At 36.4% G+C, this 22,947-nt stretch overlaps 1 protein-coding gene across 9 annotated transcripts in view; it reads right to left on the reverse strand.

Moving 5' to 3' along the window:
- The window catches only part of PTPN13 (protein tyrosine phosphatase non-receptor type 13), a 208,489-nt gene that overhangs the window by 42,387 nt on the left and 143,155 nt on the right, over nucleotides 1-22,947 (reverse strand). For 6 of the 9 annotated variants that reach the window (XM_032239688.1, XM_032239695.1, XM_032239689.1 and 3 more), the window contains 8 exons: nucleotides 18,723-18,812; nucleotides 18,298-18,405; nucleotides 17,992-18,123; nucleotides 13,773-14,236; nucleotides 12,137-12,283; nucleotides 11,375-11,468; nucleotides 2,908-2,993; nucleotides 1,475-1,634 (listed from right to left, as the gene is read on the reverse strand). In XM_032239688.1, coding sequence (XP_032095579.1) covers nucleotides 1,475-1,634; nucleotides 2,908-2,993; nucleotides 11,375-11,468; nucleotides 12,137-12,283; nucleotides 13,773-14,236; nucleotides 17,992-18,123; nucleotides 18,298-18,405; nucleotides 18,723-18,812 — 1,281 coding nt within the window. The remainder of the gene's footprint in view (nucleotides 1-1,474; nucleotides 1,635-2,907; nucleotides 2,994-11,374; nucleotides 11,469-12,136; nucleotides 12,284-13,772; nucleotides 14,237-17,991; nucleotides 18,124-18,297; nucleotides 18,406-18,722; nucleotides 18,813-22,947) is intronic. The other 3 variants (XM_032239697.1, XM_032239693.1, XM_032239690.1) reach the window with 1 other exon arrangement.

The following is a 22,947-nucleotide window of genomic DNA, read 5'->3' on the forward strand; positions in this document are numbered from 1 at the left end:
TGTGTGTGTGTGTGTGTGTGTGTACATGTATGTTTTAATTCTATGTAATTTTATCACAGGTGTAGGCTTGTACCTCCACCATCCCTGTGAAGAACACAGAATGTCCCATCACCACAAGGCCCCCATGTTGTCCTCTCATAAGCACACCCACCTCCCTCCCGTCCCCAGACCCCAATCTCTAACCCATGGCAACCACTAATCTGTTCTCCATTTCTATAGTTTAGTCATTTCAAAAATGTTATGTAAAAGAAATAAAAACATTTTGGAGCAGGATACAGTGGCTCACGCCTGTAATCCCAACACTTTGGGCTGGGGCAGGCAGATCTCTTGAGTTCAGCAGTTCAAGACCAGCCTGGCCAATATGGTGAAACCTCATCTCTACTACAAATACAAATAAATTAGCCAGGTGTGGTGGTGTGTGCCTGTAATCCCAGCTACTCCCGGAGCCTGAGGCAGAAGAATCGCTTGAATCCAGGGGAGAGAGGTTGCAGTGAGCCAAGATTGTACCACTAGACTCCAGCCTGCGCAACAAAATGAGACTTCAACTCAAAACAACAACAACAAAAACCCCAAAAAGTATGATGGAAGAAATAAAGAATACAGATCCGTATGATAAAGTATGTTAATTTTATCTTTGTAATCAGGAAAAATAATATAGTCTGTTATTTTTTCTCCTTATTTTTGGGACTGATTCAGAGTTGCTAACTTTTGTGTAAAATAAAACAAAACAATGACTGTATACCATCACCATAATTTATAAAGTACAGGAAATATAAACCTCTTAAGAAGACAAAATCTTAAAGGGTACTCCAGTATTATGAACACATTTAGCCTTATTGAAAAAAACCACTATTGGCCGGGCGCAGTGGCTCATGCCTGTAGTAATCTCAGCACTCTGGGAGGCCAAGGTGGGCAGATTGCGCCACTGCACTCCAGCCTGGCAACAGAGCAAGACTCGGTCTCAAACAAACAAACCAACCAACCACTATCCACTATCATTCTTAATTTACAACCGATTAGGGATATGTTCAAAGGCTAGCATAGTTTGTAACAAAGACCACTTTCTGGGCGCTATTAGGTGAATATCTGCCCAGACTTTTATTTACAGTTCTTAAAATTAAATAGAATTATAAAAATCTAAGGGTCAAGGTTTCACATGGGTTTGAAGGCATTTCAGCAATTGTTTATACTTAGTTTTTTACTTACCAAATTTCATTTTAAATTTTACAACAATTTAAAGGATTTTAAAAAGACCATAATCAGGCATGACTTCATTATCCAAAGTCTTTTGAGACTCTATGAGCTGCAAATATGTTTCTGTCTTTATTTAGTATGGTGCTATGTCAGATTATTATTTGCACTTAACAAGAATAATTAACAAAACTAAGGCATTAACTGTAATACAACATGTAAAAAATAATTTTGAATAGGTGAGGAATAATTTAAAGGTGAGATTGTAGTCTCAAGGCCTGACCTTCGGTGACAAAGTTGTAGTCTTTGACATGAGTTATTTTCTTCACATTTTCTGGGCCTTGACCTTGGGAATTCTGATCTGAAAGGGTACACTGTGGGGTTACTGGGACATCTTCTTTAGATGTTGGAGATTGTCCCTTTTCTAACAGCAGATGCACCACCTGGATAAATAAAATAGCATTTCGCTAATTAAGGAGAATGCTAAGAAAATAGATACATTTTCAGGACTTTGTATAGTTGACAATATAAAATCATTAAAGTAGCTACCAAATTTGGTCCACCAAATGAAGAGGGAGGAAAAAAATTAGAGGAACATGGGGTTGAAAGTTCCAAAATCAAGTTTTTATTATGTTTCTGTATAGAAAAAGAAATGATTAAAAAGAATCTATTACAAATACAATACATGTTAGCAATGTATGGTAATGGCCAGGTGCAGTGGCTCATACTGGTAATCCCAGCACTTTGGGAGGCCGAGGTGGGCGGATCACCTAAGGTCAGAAGTTCGAGACTAGCCTGGCCAACATGGTGAAGCCCCATTTCTATTAAAAATACAAATATTAGCCAGGTGTGATGGTGAGCGCCTGTAATCCTAGCTACTTGGGAGGCTGAGGAAGGAGAATTGCTTGAACCTGGGAGGCGGAGGTTGCAATGAGCTCAGATCGTGTGCCATTGCACTCCAGCCTGGGTGACAACAGCAAAACTCCATCTCAAAAAAAAAAAAAAAAAAAAAGAAACCCAGGTGTGGTAGCTCATGCCTGTAATCCCAGCACTTTGGTTGGCCAGGGCAGGAAGATCACTTGAACGTAGGAGTTTGAGACCAGCATGGGCAATAAGGGAGACCCCCATCTCTACAAGAAATAAAAAATAAACTATCCAGGCATGGTGGCATGTGCCTGTAGTCCCAGCTACTTGGGAGGCTGAGGCGAGAGGATCACTTGAGCCCGGGAAGTCAAGGTTGCAGTGACCTGTGATTGTGCTGCTACACTCCAGCCTGGGCCTCACAGCAAGACCCTGTCTCAAAACAACAACAAAACCCTCCAAAAACCATTACAGATAATTTGATGAACTCCCTGACTCAAAATGTACTTCAGTGAAATAAATTTTGTGTTGAGGCTAAAGAATGAGTAAGAGAGAAAACCACTAGAAATCAGATGTTTATAAAACAAATTTAAAATGCAATTTCCACCCCTCCCCTAACAGATCTCTTTGGTAATACAAGAGTTACACGTGACATAGAAAGACAGCTTCCTCAGTAAAAAATGTCTCGTAATACTTGCATTTCAATTTGGGAGGAAAAACAACAACCCAGATGGTAATATATATCAGGTTTGGTTTCTTGATTAGCTAACAAATTCAGAGATCTCAATGAGAACTGATGTTATTCACACATTGTTTTGCTCTTCTAAGGTACTGTAAAAGGTTGGTATCTGTTACCTGTCCTGTATTTCTCAGTGTTTCCACAGCTTGCTTATGGGTGGCTCCTTCTAGACTAACTCCATTGACAGCTAGGACACGATCACCTAAAAATTAGGCAGTTATTTTGAAAGAAACAAATCATAAATATAAATCCTACATGTTCTTTTAAATATTAATGGTTTTACTTCATATTAATTTGTTGGAGGAGAGACTCAGGGAAATTCTGGAAGAAATTGTGTTACAGAGTTTCTTTACTATTTTATTTAATTTACTCCTCAATTTTATGGCTATTAAGTATATTTTAAAACAGTATCTTCACAAAAATAAATTTAAATCAAGAGAGAAGATAAGTTGGACTATAAATATAAAGAGATTGGAGGAAAGTTCCTAGTTAATTCTTATTAGAAGTGTAGATACCAGGCTGGGCGCAGTGGCTCATGCCTGTACAGACAGTGCTCGACTTACGACCATGATTGGTTCCGACGGACTGGTCGTAACATGATTTGGTCATAAGTTGAGTAGGCTATATGTACAGTACTGTGAAATGATGTTATAAAAATCTGTAAGTCATATTTCATCATAATTTTCTTTCATTGTTATATAGCATAATTTTCTTTGTTCATTTTATGCCATTTTTATCATCTCTACACCATTTTCTTTCTTATTTTTACATTCGTCAGGTTTAAGTAAAACACTGCATTACCAGTACAACTGGTTTAATATTTGCAAAACATACAAAATTACAAAATACAGGTGCATACAAAAATACAAACTACAGGTGTAAAACATACCATAGGAAACATTTTCCCAATTGCAAAACATATCAAAATATATAAACATGTACGAAACATTTTATTGGCCGCTGGTGCTTGGCTACAGATCATTGATGCCGTCATCCGAGGCAGCAGTTGGGCTTACTGGAGTTGGTTTATTCATAAACATGGTGAGCTTTGTCTGAATTGTATGTTTCTTTTTTTCTTCATAAATTTCACGATACGGATGAAACACATCGTGCGCCATCCGTTCAATTCTTGCAAATCGTTCGATGTTTGGGTCCATTGCTTCGAAATGTGTAAGAAGTTTATTCAGTAAAGATAAACTGTCTGATAATCCGTTAGTGGTGAACTTTCTTTCTGGCTCCTCCTCTTCTTTCTCTGCTTCTCTTCTTTCTTCTTCCGCCACTCTTTCTTCTTCCAGTTCGATTAGCTCTTCATTTGTAAGTTCTCCAGATTCTTTGTCTAGCAACTCTTTGACATCTTCCATTTCACACTCCAAAGAAAGGTCTTTGGCGAGTTTTACTATTTTTTCCCAAATAGTTTCAAGTTCATGTTCACTGTCAAATCCATCAAAATCATTAACATAGTGCTTAACACAATTTTTCCAGATGCCATTCATGCACTTTGTGATCACAGCCTCCCAGGCGGTAGCGATATTCTTGATACACATCAAAATGTTGTAGTGTTTCCAAAAATCTACAGCGGAGCAGTCGTGGCTAGCAATTGTGGTCGTAAAGTCGAATGGTCCTAAGTTGCATAGGTCGTAAGTCGATCAATACCTGTAATCCCAACACTTTGGGAGGCTAAGGTGGGTAGATCACCTGAGGTCAGGAGTTTGAGACCAGCCTTGCCAACATGGTGAAAGCTATCTCTACTAAAAATAGCTGGGTATGGTGGTGGGTGCCTGTAGTCCCAGCTACCTGGGAGGCTGAGGCACGAGAATCGCTTGAACTCAGGAAGTAGAGACAGTAGTGAAACGAAATTGCACCACTGCACTCCAGCCTGGGTGACAGAGTGAGACTCTATCTCAAAAAAAAAAAAAAAAAAAAAGTGTAGATATCAGTGTTTTTATAGCAATTTGTTTTGTAGGACATGTAAAATATGAATGAAAGCACTGTCTAGATATTTTCTTTCCTTTTTTATTTTGTTAACTTCCCATACAATGTTGATGTATAGATATCTTCTGATACTAGAAAATAAGCTGGAAAGAAGAGTTTCTGAAATGGCATCAAGGAATTTCTTAATGTCACAGTTTTATAACTGAGTATGTTCATATATATATATATATATAATATATATATATAATAAATATTGCACTTTAGGTTCTAGGGTACATGTGCAAAATATGCAGGACTGTTGCATAGGTACATACATGACAACGTGGAGTGCTGCCTCCATCCCCCTGTCACCTATATCTGGCATTTCTCCCCATGTTATCCCCCTCCAACCTCCCTACCCCCCACTGTCCCTCCCCTATTCGCCCACAACAGACCCCAGTGTGTGATGCTCCCCTCCCTGTGTCCACGTGTCTTCATTGTTCAACACCTGCCTATACGTGAGAACATGTGGTGTTTGTTTTTCTGTTCTTGCGTCAGTTTGCTGAGAATGATGGTTTCCAGATTCATCCATGTCCCTACAAAGGACACAAACATCATTTTTGATGGTTGCATAGTATTCCATGGTGTATATGTGCCACATTTTCCTTGTCCAGTCTCTCATTGATGGGCATTTTAGTTGGTTCCAGGTCTTTGCTATTGTAAACAGTGCCACAATGAACATACATGTGCATGTGTCTTTATAATAGAAATGATTTACAATCCTTTGGACATATATCTAGTAATGGGATTGCTGTGTCAAATGGAATTTCTATTTCTAGGTCCTTGAGGAATTGCCACACTGTCTTCCACAATGGTTGAACTAATTTACACTCCCACCAATGTGTAAAAGTGTTCCTATTTCTCCACATCCTCTCCAGCATTTGTTTTCTCCAGATTTTTTAATGATCGCCATTCTAACTGGTGTGAGATGGTATCTCAATGTGGTTTTGATTTGCATTTCTCTAACGACCAGTGATGATGAACATTTTTTCATATGTTTGTTGGCCTCATAAATGTCTTCTTTTGAAAAGTGTCCGTTCATGTCCTTTGCCCACTTTTGAATGGGTTTGTTTGTTTTCTTCTTGTAAATCTGTTTTAGTTCTTTGTAGATTCTGGATATTAGCCTTTTGTCAGATGGGTAGATTGCAAAAACTTTTTTCCATTCTGTTGGTTGCTGATTCACTCTAATGATTGTTTCTTTTGCTGTGCAGAAGCTCTGGAGTTTCATTAGATCCCATTTGTCTATTTTGGCTTTTGCTGCCAATGCTTTTGGTGTTTTAGTCATGAAGGCCTTGCCTATGCCTATGTCCTGAATGGTTTTGCCAAGGTTTTCTTCTAGGGTTTTTATGGTGTTGGGACTTATGTTTTAGTCTTTAATCCACCTAGAGTTGATTTTAGTGTAAGATATCAGAAAGGGGTCCAGTTTCTGCTTTCTGCACATGGCTAGCCAGTTTTCCCAACACCATTTATTAAACAGAGAATCCTTTCCCCATTGCTTGTTTTTGTCAGGTTTGTTAAAGATCAGATGGCTATTAGATGTGTGGCATTGTCTCTGAAGCCTCTGTTCTGTTCCATTGGTCTATATCTCTGTTTTGGTACCAGTAGCATCCTGTTTTGATTACTGTAGCCTTGTAGTATAGTTTGAAGTTAGGTAGCGTGATGCCTCCAGCTTTATTCTTTTTGCTTAGAATTGTCTTGGCTATGTGGCCTCTCTTTTGGTTCCATATGAAGTTTAAGGTGATTTTTTCCAGTTCTGTCAAGAGGGTCATAGGTAGCTTTATGGGGCTAGCATTGAATGTATAAATTACTTTGGGCAGTATGGCCATTTTCACAATATAGATTCTTCCTATCCATGAGAATGGAATGTTTTTCCATCTGTTTGTGTTCTTATTTCCTTGAGCAGTGGTTTGTATTTCTCCTTGAAGAGGTCCTTTACTTCCTCGGTATTTTATTCTCTTTGTAGCAACTGTGAATGGCAGTTCATTCTTGATTTGGCTCTCTTTAAGTTTGTTATTGGTTTATAAGAATGCTTGTGATTTCTGCATATTGATTTTGTATCCTGAGACTTTGCTTATCAGTTTCAGGAGATTTTGGGCTGAGACAATGGGGTCTTCTAAATGTACAATCATGTCATCTGCAAATAGAGAAAACTTGACTTGCTCCTTTCCTAAAAAAATACGCTTTATTTCTTTTTCTTGCCTGATTACTCTGGCTAGAACTTCCAATACTATATTGAATAGGAGTGATGAGAGAGGGCATCCTTGTCTAGTGCCAGATTTCAGAGGGAATGGTTCCAGTTTTTGCCCATTCAGTATGATATTGGCTGTGGGTTAGTTGTGAATAGCCTTTATTGTTTTGAGATATGTTCTGTCAATACCTAGTTTATTGAGAGTTTTTAGCATAAGGGGCTGTTGAATTTTGTAGAAGGCCTTCTCTGCATCTATTGAGATAATCATGTGGTTTTGTCTTTAGTTCTGATTATGTGGTGGATTATATTTATAGACTTGTATATGTTGAACCAGCCTTGCATTCCTGGGATGAAGCCTACTTGATCATGATGGATAACCTTTTTGAAGTGCTGTTGCAATTGGTTTGCCAGTATTTTATTGAAGATTTTTGCATCTATGTTCATCATGGATACTGTCCTGAAGTGTTCTTTTTTTGTTGAGTCTCTGCCGGGTTTTGGTATCAGCATGATGTTGGTCTCATAAAATGATTTGGGAAGGATTCCCTCTTTTTAGATTGTTTGGAATAGTTTTAGAAGGAATGGTACCAACTCCTCTTTGTATGTCTGGTAGAATTCAGCTGTGAACCCATCTGGACCTGGGCTCTTTTTTTTGGTTGGTAGGCTATTAATTGCTGCCTCAACTTCAGCCCTTGTTACGGGTCTATTCAGGGTTTCGACTTCTTCCTGGTTTAGGCTTGGGGGGGTGCAAGTGTCCAGGAATTTATACATTTCTTCCAGGTTTACTGGTTTGTGTGCATAGAGTTTGCAGTAATCTCTGATGGTAGTTTGTATTTCTGTGGGATTGGTGATGATATCCTCTTTATCATTTTTTATTGCCTCTACTTGATTCTTCTCTCTTTTCTTATTAATCTGGCTAGCAGTTGGTCTATTTTGTTGATCTTTTCAAAAAACCAGCTCCTGGATTTATTGATTTTTTGAAGGTTTTCTTGTGCGTATGTGTGTGTCTCTATCTCCTTCAGTTCTGCTCTGATCTTAGTTATTTCTTGTCTTCTGCTAGCTTTTGAGTTTTTTTGATCTTGCTCCTCTAGCTCTTTCAATTTTGATGATAGGGTGTTGATTTTAGAGCTTTCCTTGATTCTCATGTGGGCATTTATTGCTATAAATTTTCCTCTAGACACTGTTTTAAATATGTCCCAGAGATTCTGGTATGTTGTGTCTTCATTCTTGTTGGTTTTGAAGAATATCTTTATTTCTGCCTTCATTTCATTGTTTATCCAGTCAACATTCAAGAGCCAGTTGTTCAGTTTTCATGAAGTTGTGTGGTTCTGAGTTAGTTTCTTAATCCTGAGTTCTAATTTGATTGCACTGTGGTCTAAGAGACTGTTTGTTATGACTTCCATTCTTTTGTATTTGCTGAGGAGTGATTTACTTCCAATTATGTGGTCAATTTTAGAGTAGGCGTGATGTGGTGCTGAGAAGAATGTATATTCTATGGATTTGGGATGGAGAGTTCTGTAAATGTCTATTAGGTTTGCTTGGTCCAGATCTGAGTTCAAGTCCTGGATATCCTTGTTAATTTTCTGTCTCATTGATTTGTCTTACATTGATAGAGGAGTGTTAAAGTCTCCCACTATTATTGTGTGGGAGTCTAATTCTCTTTGTATGTTGTTAAGAACTTGCTTTATATATCTGGGTGCTCCTGTATTGGGTGCATACATATTTAGGGTCGTTAGCTGTTCTTGTTGCATTGATCCTTTTACCATTATGTAATGCCCTTCTTTGTCTCTTTTGATATTTGTTGGTTTAAAGTCTATTTTTATCAGAGACTAGGATTGCAACTCCTGCTTTTTTTTTGCTCTCCATTTGCTTGGTAAGTCTTCCTCCATCCCTTCATTTTGAGCCTATGTGTGTCCTTCCATGTGAGATGGGTTTCCTGGATATAGCACTGATGGTTTTGGACTTTTTATCCAATTTGCCAGTCTGTGTCTTTTGACTGGGGCATTTAGCCCATTTACATTTAAGGTTAATATTGTTATGTGTGAATTTGACCTGCCATCTTGATGCTAGCTGGTTGTTTTGTCCATTAGTTGACGTGGTTTCTTCATTATGTCAATGCTTTTTACCTTTTGGTACATTTTTGGAGTGGCTGGTACTGGTTATTCCTTTCTATGTTTAGTGCTTCTTTCAGGGAGCTCTTGTAAGGCAGGCCTGGTAGTGATGAAATCTCTCAGCAATTGCTTGTTAATAAAGGATTTTATTTCTCCTTTGCTTATGAAGCTTAGTTTGGCTGGATATGAAATTCTAGGTTGAAAGTTCTTTTCTTTAAGGATGTTGAATATTGGTACCCACTCTCTTCTGGTTGTAGGGTTTCTGCTGAGAGATCTGCTGTGAGTCTGATGGGCTTCCCTCTGTGGGTAACCTGACCTTTCTCTCTGGCTGCCCTTAGCATTTTTTCCTTCATTTCAACCCTGGTGAATCGGATGATTATGTGCCTTGGGGTTGCTCTTCTTGAGGAATATCTTTGTGGTGTTCTCTGTATTTCCTGGATTTGAATATTGGCCTGCCTTGCTAGGGTGGGGAAGTTCTCCTGGATAATATCCTGAAGAGTGTTTTCCAGCTTGGATTCATTCTGTCACATTCAGGTACACCTATTAAGCATAGATTAGGTCTTTTCACATAATCCCATATTTCTTGGAAGCTTTGTTCATTTCTTTTCACTTTTTTCTCTAATCTTGCCTTCTTGTTTTGTTTCATTGAGTTGATCTTCAGTCTCTGATATCCTTTATTCTGTTTGGTTGATTCAGCTATTGAAACTTGTGTATGCTTTGTGAAATTCTCATGTTGTTTTTCAGTTCCTTTAAGTCATTTATATTCTTCTCTAAGTTGTTTATTCTCATCAGCATTTTGTCAAACCTTTTTTTAAGGTTCTTAGTTTCTTTGCATTGGGTTGGAACATGTTCTTTTCACTCAGAGAAGTTTATTACCCACCTTCTGAAGCCTGTTTCTGTCAATTCATCAGAGTCATTTTCCATCCAGCTTTGTTCCTTTGCTGGTGATGAGTTGTGATCCCTTGGAGGAGGACAGGCATTCTGGTTTTGGGTGTGTTCATCCTTTTTGCACTGGTTTCTTCCCATCTCTGTGGATTTATCTACCTGTGGTCTTTATAGTTGGTGACTTTTGGATGGGGTCTGAGTGGTGATGATGATATTTTTTTATGATGAAGTTATTTCTTTCTGTTTTTTAGTTTTACTTCTAACAGTCAGGCCCCTCTGATGTAGGACTGCTGGAGGTCCACTCCAGACCCTGCTTACCTGGGGATCACCTGTGGTGGCTGCAGAACAGTAAGTGTTGCTGCCAGTTTCTTCTTCTGTTATCTTTGTCCCAGAGGGATACCTGCAAGATGTCAGCCTAAGCTTTCCTTTATGAGGTGACTCTTTGGATATATGGGGTCAGGGAGCTGCTTGAAGAGGCAGTCTGCCCCTTATAAGAGCTCGAGTGCTGAGCTGTGAGCTCTGTTGTTCTGTTCAGAGCTGCTAGGCAGGTACTTTTAAGTCTGCTGCAGCAAAACTCATAACCACCTTTTTGCCCAAGTGCTCTGACTGGGAAGGTGGGGCTTTATAAGTTCCTGACGTGCTGCTGCCTTTTTTCAGAGTTGCCCTGCCCAGCAAGGAGATATCCTAGTCATAGTCAGCCAGCAGAGGCATTGCTGAGCTGCCGTGGGCTCTGCCCAGCTGCTGTGTGAACTTCCTTGTGGTTTTGTTTATAGATGTATAGTTAGAATTGCCTCGGTAATGGCGGTCTGCCTCAGTAATGGTGGACTGCCTCTGTAAAGGCTGTCTTGGTAATGGTGGACTGCCTCAGTAATGGTGGACTGCTTCGGTAATGGCGGACACCCTTCCCCCAACAGTGTGGGCCGTCCAGGGTCCAGCTGCACTTGTTGCCAAACTCTCATTCCAGAGCATTTCAGATTGCTGGTCTTTGTGAAGGTGAGACATGCTGAGCCAGATCACCTGGCTCCCTGTTTCAGCCCTCTTTTTTTCAGTTGAATTGTGGCCCTGTTTCGCAGGCGCTCGATGCGCCAGTTGAAACAGCCACCTAGATTTCTGTTTGTTTTTGTGTGGAGGCCCACGGCCAGCTGAAATAGCTGTGCTGAAAATTTGTGGCACTTTTCAGCCTAGGAATCTCTTGGTCTGTGGGTAGTAATAACTTGTTTGGAAATGTGGTGTTCACTCACCCTCTGCGTTATTCTCGCTGGGAACTGACTCCAGAGCTGTTCCTATTCAGCCATCTTGGATCTGCCTTTATAACTGAGTATGTTCTTACTTCATATTATGAATTTGAAGATCAGTTATCAAGTTTATAATTTCTTATCTATTTGTTGTAATATTTGTATATATAATTGTTACATACTAAAAATACTATACCTTTGTGAATTCTACCATCAGACTCTGCTGCTCCCTTGGGAATAACAGCTTTCACATAAATGCCACCATGTCTAACACTCGTATTCACACCTCCCTAAAGAGAAAAAGACAAAATAATATTTTACAATATGAAACATTTTGCACTCTCTTTCAAATCTCCAGCCTAGAAATGATTCAATTCATCAGTCAAAGCAGTAGCATCCCATCAGCATGTGCTGATGTACAGTATATTCATTAGTACATTAATGAGGGTTAGTATATTCATCAGTATAATACAAAAAGAATTTTATTCAATAGTCTATGCTCACATTTTGACTACCTTAATGATAGTCAATGTTTTAGAAGCTACCAAAGATTCCATGGTAACTTCTAAGATACTAACATGTTTACAAGGTATTATATATTAAGGAGAGTATATTGATATATACAGTCTTTAATTACCAATAATGTAGATTAGAGATATATTATATTAATCTATGCTCATGTAGAAACTATCAAATATACACAAAGCATTGAATTTATATTTTGCAAGTTTTATATTCAGATAAAGCAAGTATAAAATCTATGGATAAAGTAGTATTTAATTTTTTTTAAATCACAGGAAAAAGTGACTAGCACAATTTAAAAAAAAGTTTTTAGATATGATTCAATTTTAGGAGTTTGGAAATATTTGATGTATCCCTTTTTATGAAAAGTAATTCAATTAAAAAGTTGACATGCAATAGGCTGCTGGAAATTGAAGAAGAGAAAACATTTGAAAACCTTGTCAAACAGTACCGTGACACTTATCCCCAAGCTGTTATCGTTTTTAGCCAGTTCAACCTCAAAGATATCTCCAGGCTTAGGAGGTGATGGAGAAAAAGTTTTAAAATTCATCTTGTTGGATGTACTCAGTGAAGAGGAATATTCCTTAACAAAGAAAAACAAAGATTTCTTGTTAGAGTCAAAATGGATTATTACACTTTTTCTTTTTTTAAAATTTTTAATCAATTAATTTATTTTTACCTAGCCCAGGATGAAGCTGACTAGAGGCAAAATGAATTATTACTGAAAGACAAATATGTGTTTTTAGGATAATTTAAGAAAAAAGAAGATATTAAATGATAAAGCATAGTCAAAGAACATAAAGGCTGGAAGAGATCTTAGAGATCATCTAGTCCAATATATTCATATTTTATGGTTGAGGAAATTGATGTCCAGAGATTAAAGAGCTTGCTTCAGGTCAAACTGTTAGATATGGCATATGGAAACCTAGATAGAACCCAGTTCAAACCTGGCTTTTATATAATACTGGTCCAATGCTTTTTATATTCCCAAATTTATAAATTAGTTTTATTTCCTTTAATAATCAGTATATACAAAACAGTAGCTTTTAACCAGAGCCTCTAAAATCAGGTTTCATGTTTATATTACTTATATTTATAAATCCAATAATATAAACATAAGAACATTAGCTAAGCCCTATTTGTAAGAGTATAACTCTTGGAATGGAGCAATCCCCACAGTCAGTATTAAAAAATAAATTAAAAAAAATTTTTTTTTAAAAAAGAACATAACTTGTGAGGAATAATGATTTTTTAGTAAATAAAAGGCATAAGGATTTTTTCTAAAACTGCCTGTGAATTTGAGTTTAAATTTATATCATTTCTAGGAATAAGCTATTTTCTTTCTTCTGTTCCTTCCCTTCTTCCCTTCCTCTTTTCCTTCCCTGCTTTCTGTTCGGGTCTGGCTCGGTCACCCAGGCTTCTGGGATCAAGCGATCCTCCCACCCAGCCTCCCAAGGATCTATGACTACAGATACATGTCTCCTTGTCGGGCTAATTTTTAAAGAAATTTTTTGTAGAGACAGAGTCTCCCTATGTTGCCCAGGCTGGTCTTGAACTTCTGGCCTCAAGCAATCCTTCCACCTCTGCATCCCAAAGTGTTGGGATTATGGGTGTGGGTCAATGTGCCCAGCCAGAATGAGCTATTTTCTTTCAATGTCCTTATTATCATTCATTCAGAACTTCAGAATAATTTAGGCTATACATACTAAATTGAATGCCCATTACACGAACTCTTTAGAAATAATTTTCAGATATTAAAATACTCGTATTATTATAAACATTAAATACTTGAGACAAACAACTGGTAAAAAAACAATCATAATCTGTGTATTCCTTCTTTGGGTTTTTAGATAGCAAGTTTGTAGAGTCATAGCTATTTAAAGTTATTCAAAGCTGTTGATTTCTCTGAAAGTTTAGCATCAAATGCAGTAGCAATTAGTAGAAGATATAAACTATTTCTTTTTTCCAGAATAATGAAATCATCTTGTAGTAGATTATTGTGCTCTGTAATATATTTGCTGCTGTTGTGCTTTGTTAAATGAAAAAACAAAATTATTGGAATTAAACTATGCCTTTTTTGGTGTTTGATGATCCTGACTGCTGGAATAAGTCACTTCATCCATGTCTGAATCTCCACGGTCCGAGTAATCAGTTGAATCAGAAATGCCGGGATTTTTAGCTTTGCTTTGGTTACTATCAGTGGAAGTCTTTTTCTCAGTGGCACTGGATACTACAGATGGGGAAGGGCTGCCATGCTGTAATTCCTGCCAGGTTTGGTCACCTAAATGGCTGGCAAAGAAACCATTGGCCTGGCTCTGAGACAAGCTGGCACTCTCGGTCCTGGAATCTTGAGAACTCAGGCTTCCTTCTCGCAGGCCCCCAGACAGCCCAAAGGAGTTCTCTGAGATGTGCTTCAGGGTGCCACGTGACCAGTGGTGATCCTTGGAAGAAGAATCTATAGCACTGTCTTGCATGTAGGAAGATTTTTTCATGTAGTTTTTCATCCCATTGGTGAGATGAACAGGAGTAGAAGGCACTAAAAATTAAAATCCATCAATGAGAATAATAAGTTAGTGACACACATTCTTGTGCTTTCACACATACACAATGTTTCCTGAAGGATTGTTGGAAGGATTTTTATAAGGATGACACATGCAAAACACAAGACCTAGTAGACTTTCTTTGCTCTCTCCTTTGGTCATTCTTGTGACAACCTCTATTAAAATGCATACCCCTTTTACCTTAACTCCCCATTTCCATTCTCCAAGACCCATTTCAAACCAGTCTTCTCTGTGGAGACTCTACTGATTCCGAAGATAATTTATATTTTCTTAGTATCCACCATTCTTGGTCCTTATTAAATAGTTATTTGCACACTTATTTTATTGACCTACTAGATTGTATTTTTTGGACTCCAATTAATTATCATGGAAGGTAACGCCAAATTGCTTATATATCCTTCTTACCAAAAGCTGCTTTAGGCCAGGAGCAGTGGCTCATGCCTGTAATCCCAGCACTTTGGGAGGCTGACACGGGTGGATCACTTGAGGCCAGGATTTCGAGACCAGCCTGCCCAACATGGTGAAACCCTGTTTCTATCAAAAATACAAAGATTAGCTGGGCATGACAGTGTTCACCTACTCGGGAGGTTGAGTAGTCCCAGCTACTCTGGAGGCTGAGGCAGACGAATGGCTTGAACCTGGGAGGCAGAGCCTGCAGTGAGCAGTGATCATTCCACTGCACTTCAGCCTGGGCAACAGAGCAAGACTCTGTCTCAAGGAACAAACAAACCAAAAACCACTTTAAAAAGCTTTCTGAAAACACAAACCACAGAGGACATGTGAAAAGGAATTAAAGATGAGAATGGATAAGAAATTAAAAGTTTTATGTAGTAATTGACAACAAGGGAAAAATTAAGTGTAATGAGCAACTGGAAAGAAAATACTTGTGACAACAAACAATAATCAAAGAGATAGTATCCCTAATATACAAAGAGTTGCTAAAATTCAACAAAAAAAGTGTTTTCAAAACTCCCATTGAACAAGAGATATGTAGACTGGAATAGGCAGACTGGAAATTCAGAGTAAAATACAAATAATAAATATTTGAAAAGACATTCTCACTATTTCTCAGGGATCTGCATTTAATTCAGTTTTCTACTTATTTGGCTGACAAAAATGAGAATGATGATTTCAAGAACCACTGATGGTATGAGGAGAAAAGCACTGTTATATCTACTTGATTAGTCTATAAACTGATTAAACTTTTTGTAATCCAATTTGGTGGCACTTGTGAAAATTTTAATGTACACACTCTTTAATCTAGTTCCAGACATCTAACCTGTAGAAATACATACATTTTCAATGATGTAGTAAAAAGTTTATTTGTTGGAGTAACATTTATAATAGAATTACAGCTAACCTGGATACATAACAATAGAAGAAAAGTTAAATTTTGCTATGTCTATAACAAATAAAATGCTGTATTAAAAAGATGTACATGTACATGGATAGCAACAGAGTATGTTAAGTAAGCAGTTACAGAATGGTCTTTAGAGTATAAAACAGATTTTAAAAAATAGTGTGCATGTGTGTTGTTCTATCTCACATATGTATCTATTCTACACGGAAGGCTACATGTATGCCAAATGGTTTCCCTAGGTAATAAGGTAAGGGGACTTTGACTTCTTATTTCATAGGTTTTACATAAATTGGATTTATTTTTAATAAACTAGGATGTATTCTGTAACTTTAAAAATTAGCAAACAAAAACAAAACTAAAAGCCTTCCTCTTTGGTGCTTAACAGTTAACGGGGTAGCTAGAGTACACACTGGTAATTTTCTAAGTTCTTCTGGGTTGTACCTCTTTTCAAAGTGTCACTACAGAATAGTTACATACCATGGTAAGATTCAACTACCTTTCTGAAGAAACAATTTCACAGATGTATACTTTAACATTATACTTTTAATTTTTATTTAGCTTAGATGGAAAAAAAAAAAACCACACGAAACTCTGCTAACAAAAGCCTTCTCCGATCCTCTTAATAGGTAAAGTTCCTCTGTTTTATGCCCTCTTGGCACCTTGGGCTTCTTGTTAACACTTACCACAGTTACAATTAAAAATCTGTCTAGTCAGAAAAGAATACTTATCTCCTCTGATAAAGTCTAAGTTCCACTAGGGCAGAGTTTTTTGGCCTTGCACATCACAGGCACCGAATGTTTGTTGAACAAATGAATAAATTTTCTACAAAACATCTATTGAAAACATAAGATGGAAATCCTTTAGAGCTTAATTAAGGGGGCAATAAATTAATTCTGAATTAATATGATCCTTCTGCTAAAAAAAATGGCGAATAATGAGACCCATTGATTTGCTTAAAAAAAATTTCTGCTCTTGGCTGCTTTAAACTTAGAAGTATGTTACAACATTTCCAACTGCAGTTGTCTTCCTTTGCCTAATGTGGCTAGATTATAAGTAGATTATATAAGGCTCCTGTGGGCAGTGATGGTGTCTTCTATTTCCCTTCTATTGGTTATGTTTGCTCACAGTAAGCAAGTGTGTAAAGTATTATTTATATATGTACATATACAGACATACAAAATACATATAATATTCAGTAAGAAGAAACAATAGTCAAAATGACTCATCTGTATAAAATGTACTAATATTTTGTCACAACATATTATATAATATGTTGACTTTTTTGTCTTCTATTTTATCATACGTATCTAAAACTAAGTCTAAAATTCACTATCTAAAATTGTTTTTCAGCTATTTTTTTTTTTTTTTACTAATTCTTTTATGTATTTCCCAGTGTCTTTCGGATGAAGGTAACTTACTTGTATCCAGCACTTCAATGTTTTTGAAAAAGAATATTAATGGCAGCTAAAATTCACATTTAAATGCTTTATATGTACCAGGCAATGTGCTCATTCTTTATGTGCATTACCTCATTTAATTTTCATAATTTATAAGATAAGCATGTTTATACTCACCATTTGATACATGAGCACAGTGAGGCTTAGAAAGTTCATGTGATTGGCTCAAGGTATACAGTTGTAAGTTTTAGAGACAGACTCTGACTCTGGATTCTGCAACCCTCCCTGTTTCCCATTGCACTGTCCTATGCCACATGGACTATGTGTGCTTCTTCCACAATTACTGTCCTACCACTTGATCCTCATAACAAATAACTCTGGGCAAGGCAGACAGGCAGGGCAAAGATCATTGTCTACTCTTTAAGTAAAAACAAAAGAAAACTGTGGCTCAAGAAGGCTTAAGTCATATAGCTAATAAGAGGCACAGGCAAAGCTCAAACACCAGGTCATCTGATCTTCATCAAGCGCTTTGTCTCCAAACCGCTAAAAGACTGGGATAATGAGACAAAATGAAATGGTCTCGTTTTAAAATTTCTAGTTTTTGGTGATTGTTCTTTCCTTTTCATAATCTGGTTCATGGTAGGACTTCATATATAACTAGTATGTAATATTAACTACACAATGATAAATAACTCTGATTTGACAAAAGAAGAGATGGAATACACTAAGTAATCAGAATTAAGTTGCATCAATTTAGTACACAATGAATCCACCTTTGTGCAAATATTACTAAAAAGGAATGAGACAGAAAATCTTTGAAAAGATGAATGAAAAAGTAATACTGATCCATAAAACTGGAACAATAGAACTACACATGTCAATATAGTAGAAATAAGAAGCTTAAATCCAATGTATTGAAGTGCTTGTGAAAAGTGAAACAGAATATACAAGTAAGAGATATTCACAACATTACCTTTGGGTGTCTTTTCTTTTGGCTGAGAGATAACAAGTGTCACATCTTCAGGAGCATTTTGCAAAATTTCAATTGCAGCATGGTGGCTGACTCCCTCCAGACTCACACTATTCACAGAAATCAAACGGTCTCCTGTACAAATAGACAGTGCAGTATCTTCAACAACAAAGATAAATTTATTCTCAATCTTAGAAATATCATCTCTTTCTCAACATTTTTGTTTGGCCTAAGTTCCATTTTCACCACCTGTGCAAATTTTCATGCCTGTCAGAAAATAACTTAGAAAATCACCAAAATGTAAAGTACCTGGCTTCAAGCATCCATCCAAGTCAGCTGGTCCTCCAGGGGTAACTGAACTGATAAATATCCCTAGGTCCAGTCTTCCCATCTTCTCCCCACCAATAATTTGAAATCCTGTAAAACAACACATTTAAAAAAGATCTTTATATTGCTGCTTTCAAAGACTAACAATTGGCCTGCCTGAAACGCAGAAATGTGGGGACTGTTGATATCAAATGATTAATAGGTAACATATATTAAATTTGGTGGAAGTATTTCTTGAAGGCATTTCATATTTGGCATTTGGTGACTGGGTGGGTAGGGTAATGGGCTTGGGGGTGGGCAGCCAGTATCTTGAGATCAGAAATGAGCTGGTGCTGCAATGCCAACGCTATGCTATAGACTTTTTCTCTGAATCCTCTTAGACCTTTAAGAATCTCACAGTGACTTACCCAAGCCACACTTTGCATCTTTTTTCAGGTTCACCAAGGTGATCTCCCTTTCTGGTGAAGACACTATGCTCCATCTTTTGTGTTGCATATCTATTGGGAATTTATAATTTTAAAATAAATATAACATGCTCAGGCATTAAGACTGTCAGCTTGTTTTAACAATTTAAATGTTAACAAAGCATGTTAATAGATTGCTCAGTCACTTAAACATATATTTTAAGGTTACTGATACCATTATAATTTTATATTTTTATAGTGATTGATAAAATGACTACATATTACATTTATTCTTTATAAGCTGTCCTTTTGAAATAAGTATATTTCAGTTACAAATGATTAAATAAACCTCAATAGGTTAAATTATTTGCACAAGTTTAGTCAGCTAGTACAGGAAAGAGCTGAACTTCTCAGTTTCTGACTGTTACACCACAATCAACTCCCTGAATTTGACAGCTCAATATATTTAAAAATTCCTAATTAATGGTTGACATTTTAATTTATAATTAGTAAAACATTCTTAGTAGGTTCTTGAGTAAAACAGCAAGAAGAAATGGAATCTTTTTTTTTTTTTTTTTTCGAGAGAGTCTCACTCCGCTTCTCAGGATGAGAGTGTAGTGGCGTAATTACAGCTAACTGTAGCCTCCACTCCTGGGCTCAAGTAGATCCTCCCACCTCAGTTTCCTGAATAGCTAAGTACTACAGGCATGTGCCATCATGGTCAGCTGATTTTTTATTTTTTGTAGAGATGGAGTCCCAGGCTGGTCTTGAACTCCTGGTCTCAAGTGATCCTCCTATCTACGCCTCCCAAAGAATTGGAATTTCAGGTGTGAACCACTGCACCTGGTCAGAAACTGGATCTATTTTTAATAGTCCCATTAATAATTCCTTGTCTAGGACATGTACTCTCAAAGGATCTTTATTCATTTCAAATTTTATTTGTGAAACAATCTCATGAGGTAAGTAAAGAGATTTTTAACCACTGTTTTGCAGATGAGGAATCAGTTTGTGACCTGCTCAACATATGGTTGGTATCAGTGCCCAGTAAAATGCTGAAGTCAGTACTTGATAAATCCTAGTTAAATAAATTGAATGAATGTCAGCAGAACCAGAATTTATTATTCTTATTTCTAATAGGTTTTTTAAAGTGGCTAATCATTCACAAATAACTTCTTAAACCAATAAATATGACACTTAATTGACATGTTAATCAAGTTAATTCATCTACTTAGCAATTCAAGCATTTACACAAACACACACACCCTTCTTAGCATCAATTACAATGGTAGTTCAAATTGGTCTGTGTGTGAAGGTGGTGGTGAGTTTGTTCAACATATTTAGAAAGATATTTTTGTAAGCCAAATCTTCAAATTCAACTCTACATAGTTCTAAAGTATATAGAAGCTTTCTGAAAATAAGAGGTTATGGCGTCACTAAACTGTAAGCCAGAATTTCCTTAAATCTTCATATGTATTTTTGCAACAACCAAATCAGTATGAAAACAGAATTTATTTCTGTATATGCAACATATAACCACCCATGGACTTAAAATTGTATTAATATGTCATAAAACAAACAGTAATTTCATCACAAAACTTGTATGCTTAAATGACGTAAATGTGATACTTCATATTCTAGAAATAAATTCCTTTAATTTCAAAAAACAATAACAATAATTTCCTCTCAGGAGTGAATTAGCCTTGTGTCTCAATACTTGCACTGTTTTGGTGCAAGTTTGCTAGCTCTCTGTAGTGTATATATTCCTATTCTGTCATTTCTTTTTGACCCAAACTTAGTTATTAGCAATAAGAGTAGTAATTCAGTATATCTAATAATTTTATTAATTAAATTACAAAAAGTATCATTGGACAATGGTGTGAAATGCCTTATATATTAGGTGGTTCTAAGCAAAAGACCATCCATTATTTAATGCCTAGCTTAAGTGTCCAAGGTCCTTTTATCAAAAAATAGCCAATTAGCTCTAGTTTTTAGCTAGAATGCATACAAAACGACACAGAACAAAACCCATAAAATGAAATAAAACAAGGGAGTGAGGTCACATTAGGAATTGAAATCAGAATAGCCTTAAAGTGACCACATTGATGAGGTGGTAAGAGAGAACAGTGCTTTGTAAAGTGATTAAGTGATGATCTTTGCTTTAAATTTCCATTTCCTTCTTTAAGTTTCAGATTTAATCACCCACTGTTCAGGAACTGGGATACTTGGAAACTGATAAAATCCACTATTCTACGGTAGGTACTTAATAAGTCCGTTAGGCATACAGTTCCCAGAATAGCAAAATCCCAAGCAGTAACGACAGAATAAAATGAAAGAAGAAAGAGAAAATTGCTTGAGGATAATAATGGCTGAGTTGCTCTGGTTCTTATGCCAACTAAGAATAAAAAGGTACTTAACTGCGGTACGTTTTAAACATCCCAACAAACCCATCAAAAGTTGAAAATATCCTAAGTCAAAAATGCTTTTAATACATCTAACCTACCAAACATCCTAGCTTTAGCCTAGCATAAATTAAAAATGCTCAGAACACTATGTTAACTTATAGTTGGGCAAAATCATCCAAAATAAAGCCTATTTTATAATAAAGTGGTGACTATCCCATAATTTACTGAAAGTGACAAAATGTACTGTACTGAAAGAAAGTGGAAAAACAGAAGGGTTGTAAGGGTATTCAAAGTCCAATTTTTACTGAATGCTTATTTCTTTTGCATCACTGCAAAGTCAAACCATTGTAAGTTGGTGACCATCTATAGTTTGTGATTTGGACATTTCAGGAAGTAGTATGAAAAACTTAGCTTTTCAATTGCTGCACAATAATTACAGTAAAACAAGAAACATTAAAATCAATTTTACATAATTTTTGGAAATGTTTTACATATTTTTGTTTTTACTCTTATAAAGGAAAACCAGTGTGATTTTTCTAAGTGGAATAACTTTTTTTTTGAAATCACAATTAATCAACGGATTAGAATCTTTTCCATATCACTGTTTCAAAGTGTGATATTAGAAGAATCATGACTTTGTCTTTGATCTTTTCTTTCAAATTTCACATTCTTTAAGAATCTCGGGAGGCCATGAAAGGTAAGATAGAATATAACACATTCATCCTTGTTCTAAGTAATGAATAATTTAATATTAACTGATGTTCATTTATAATTTTAATCTAATAATCTTGACCAGCAGGAAGAATACTGGAATTAGAGTAAGAGGTCTTATATTTGATGCACGGGCAAGTAATTTTACTTTTTGACTCTTACAGTATTTGCAAAAACATGTTTGCCATGCTCTATTATGTGAAAACTTGATTCTCAACACAGTGCTAATTCAGGCTACTTGGCCAGATTCAAAGAGAGTTTGGAGGAAAATTATAGCCTTGGTTGCAAGCTGAATGAGGCGTACCTCTATATGAAGGTGGATTGGCCCTGCTGTATGGGGCAGGTGGGATGATAAGGCTTCTGAAAGTTTAAACAGGGAAACTACCCAATGTAAATTCATGCTCATTGGCTACCAATGTGCATTCATATTCTTTTTCATCATAACCTAAGCTAAAACACATTTTAAATTCTCATATTTGAATAAATTATTATCCAGCTTCTTTCAAAGTTTTAGCAGGGAGAAATACTACTAAGGCATGATCACATTATGAGGACGTATAAAAAGTAGATTAGGGCACAGACTCTGGAAACAGATTGCCTTTGTTCAAATTTTGGCTCTACTACCTGCTAACTTGGTGACTTTCTGCAAAACTTAACTCTCTATGCTTTGGTTTCTCTTTTGTGAAAAAAAAAATAACATTAACACTCACCTCATAGGGTTGTTTTGGGCATTAAATGAGAAATAATAAAAAGCACTTAGAACAGTGCTGGGGACATAGTAAGCACTAAATAACTGGTAGTCAATAATTACTACCATATGGGCATGTTAATAATTAAGTTAGTTTAGGTATATAGGCATTCTAAATTTAGTTCATGTAACAAGTTTGATCATTAGAAAGCTACATAACAGGATTAGCAATTTAGGCTCAAGTGTAAGTTCAATAACTTTTTCTTTAATAACAGGCCCTAGAATATTTTTGAGGATTGATACATTCAAAAATAAAATGAGAGGAAAAAAACCTCATCTTCATTTGCTATGAGTATTTAAGACACTGCGTATAGTTTTACTTTTAAAAGCAATTTTAATTCCAAGAAAGTTTTTTCTCTGTTAAAGA

The sequence above is a fragment of the Sapajus apella genome, unplaced genomic scaffold (genome assembly GCF_009761245.1).
Source record: "Sapajus apella isolate SASKATOON/1434 unplaced genomic scaffold, GSC_monkey_1.0 scaffold45, whole genome shotgun sequence".
NCBI classification, from domain to species: domain Eukaryota; kingdom Metazoa; phylum Chordata; class Mammalia; order Primates; family Cebidae; genus Sapajus; species Sapajus apella.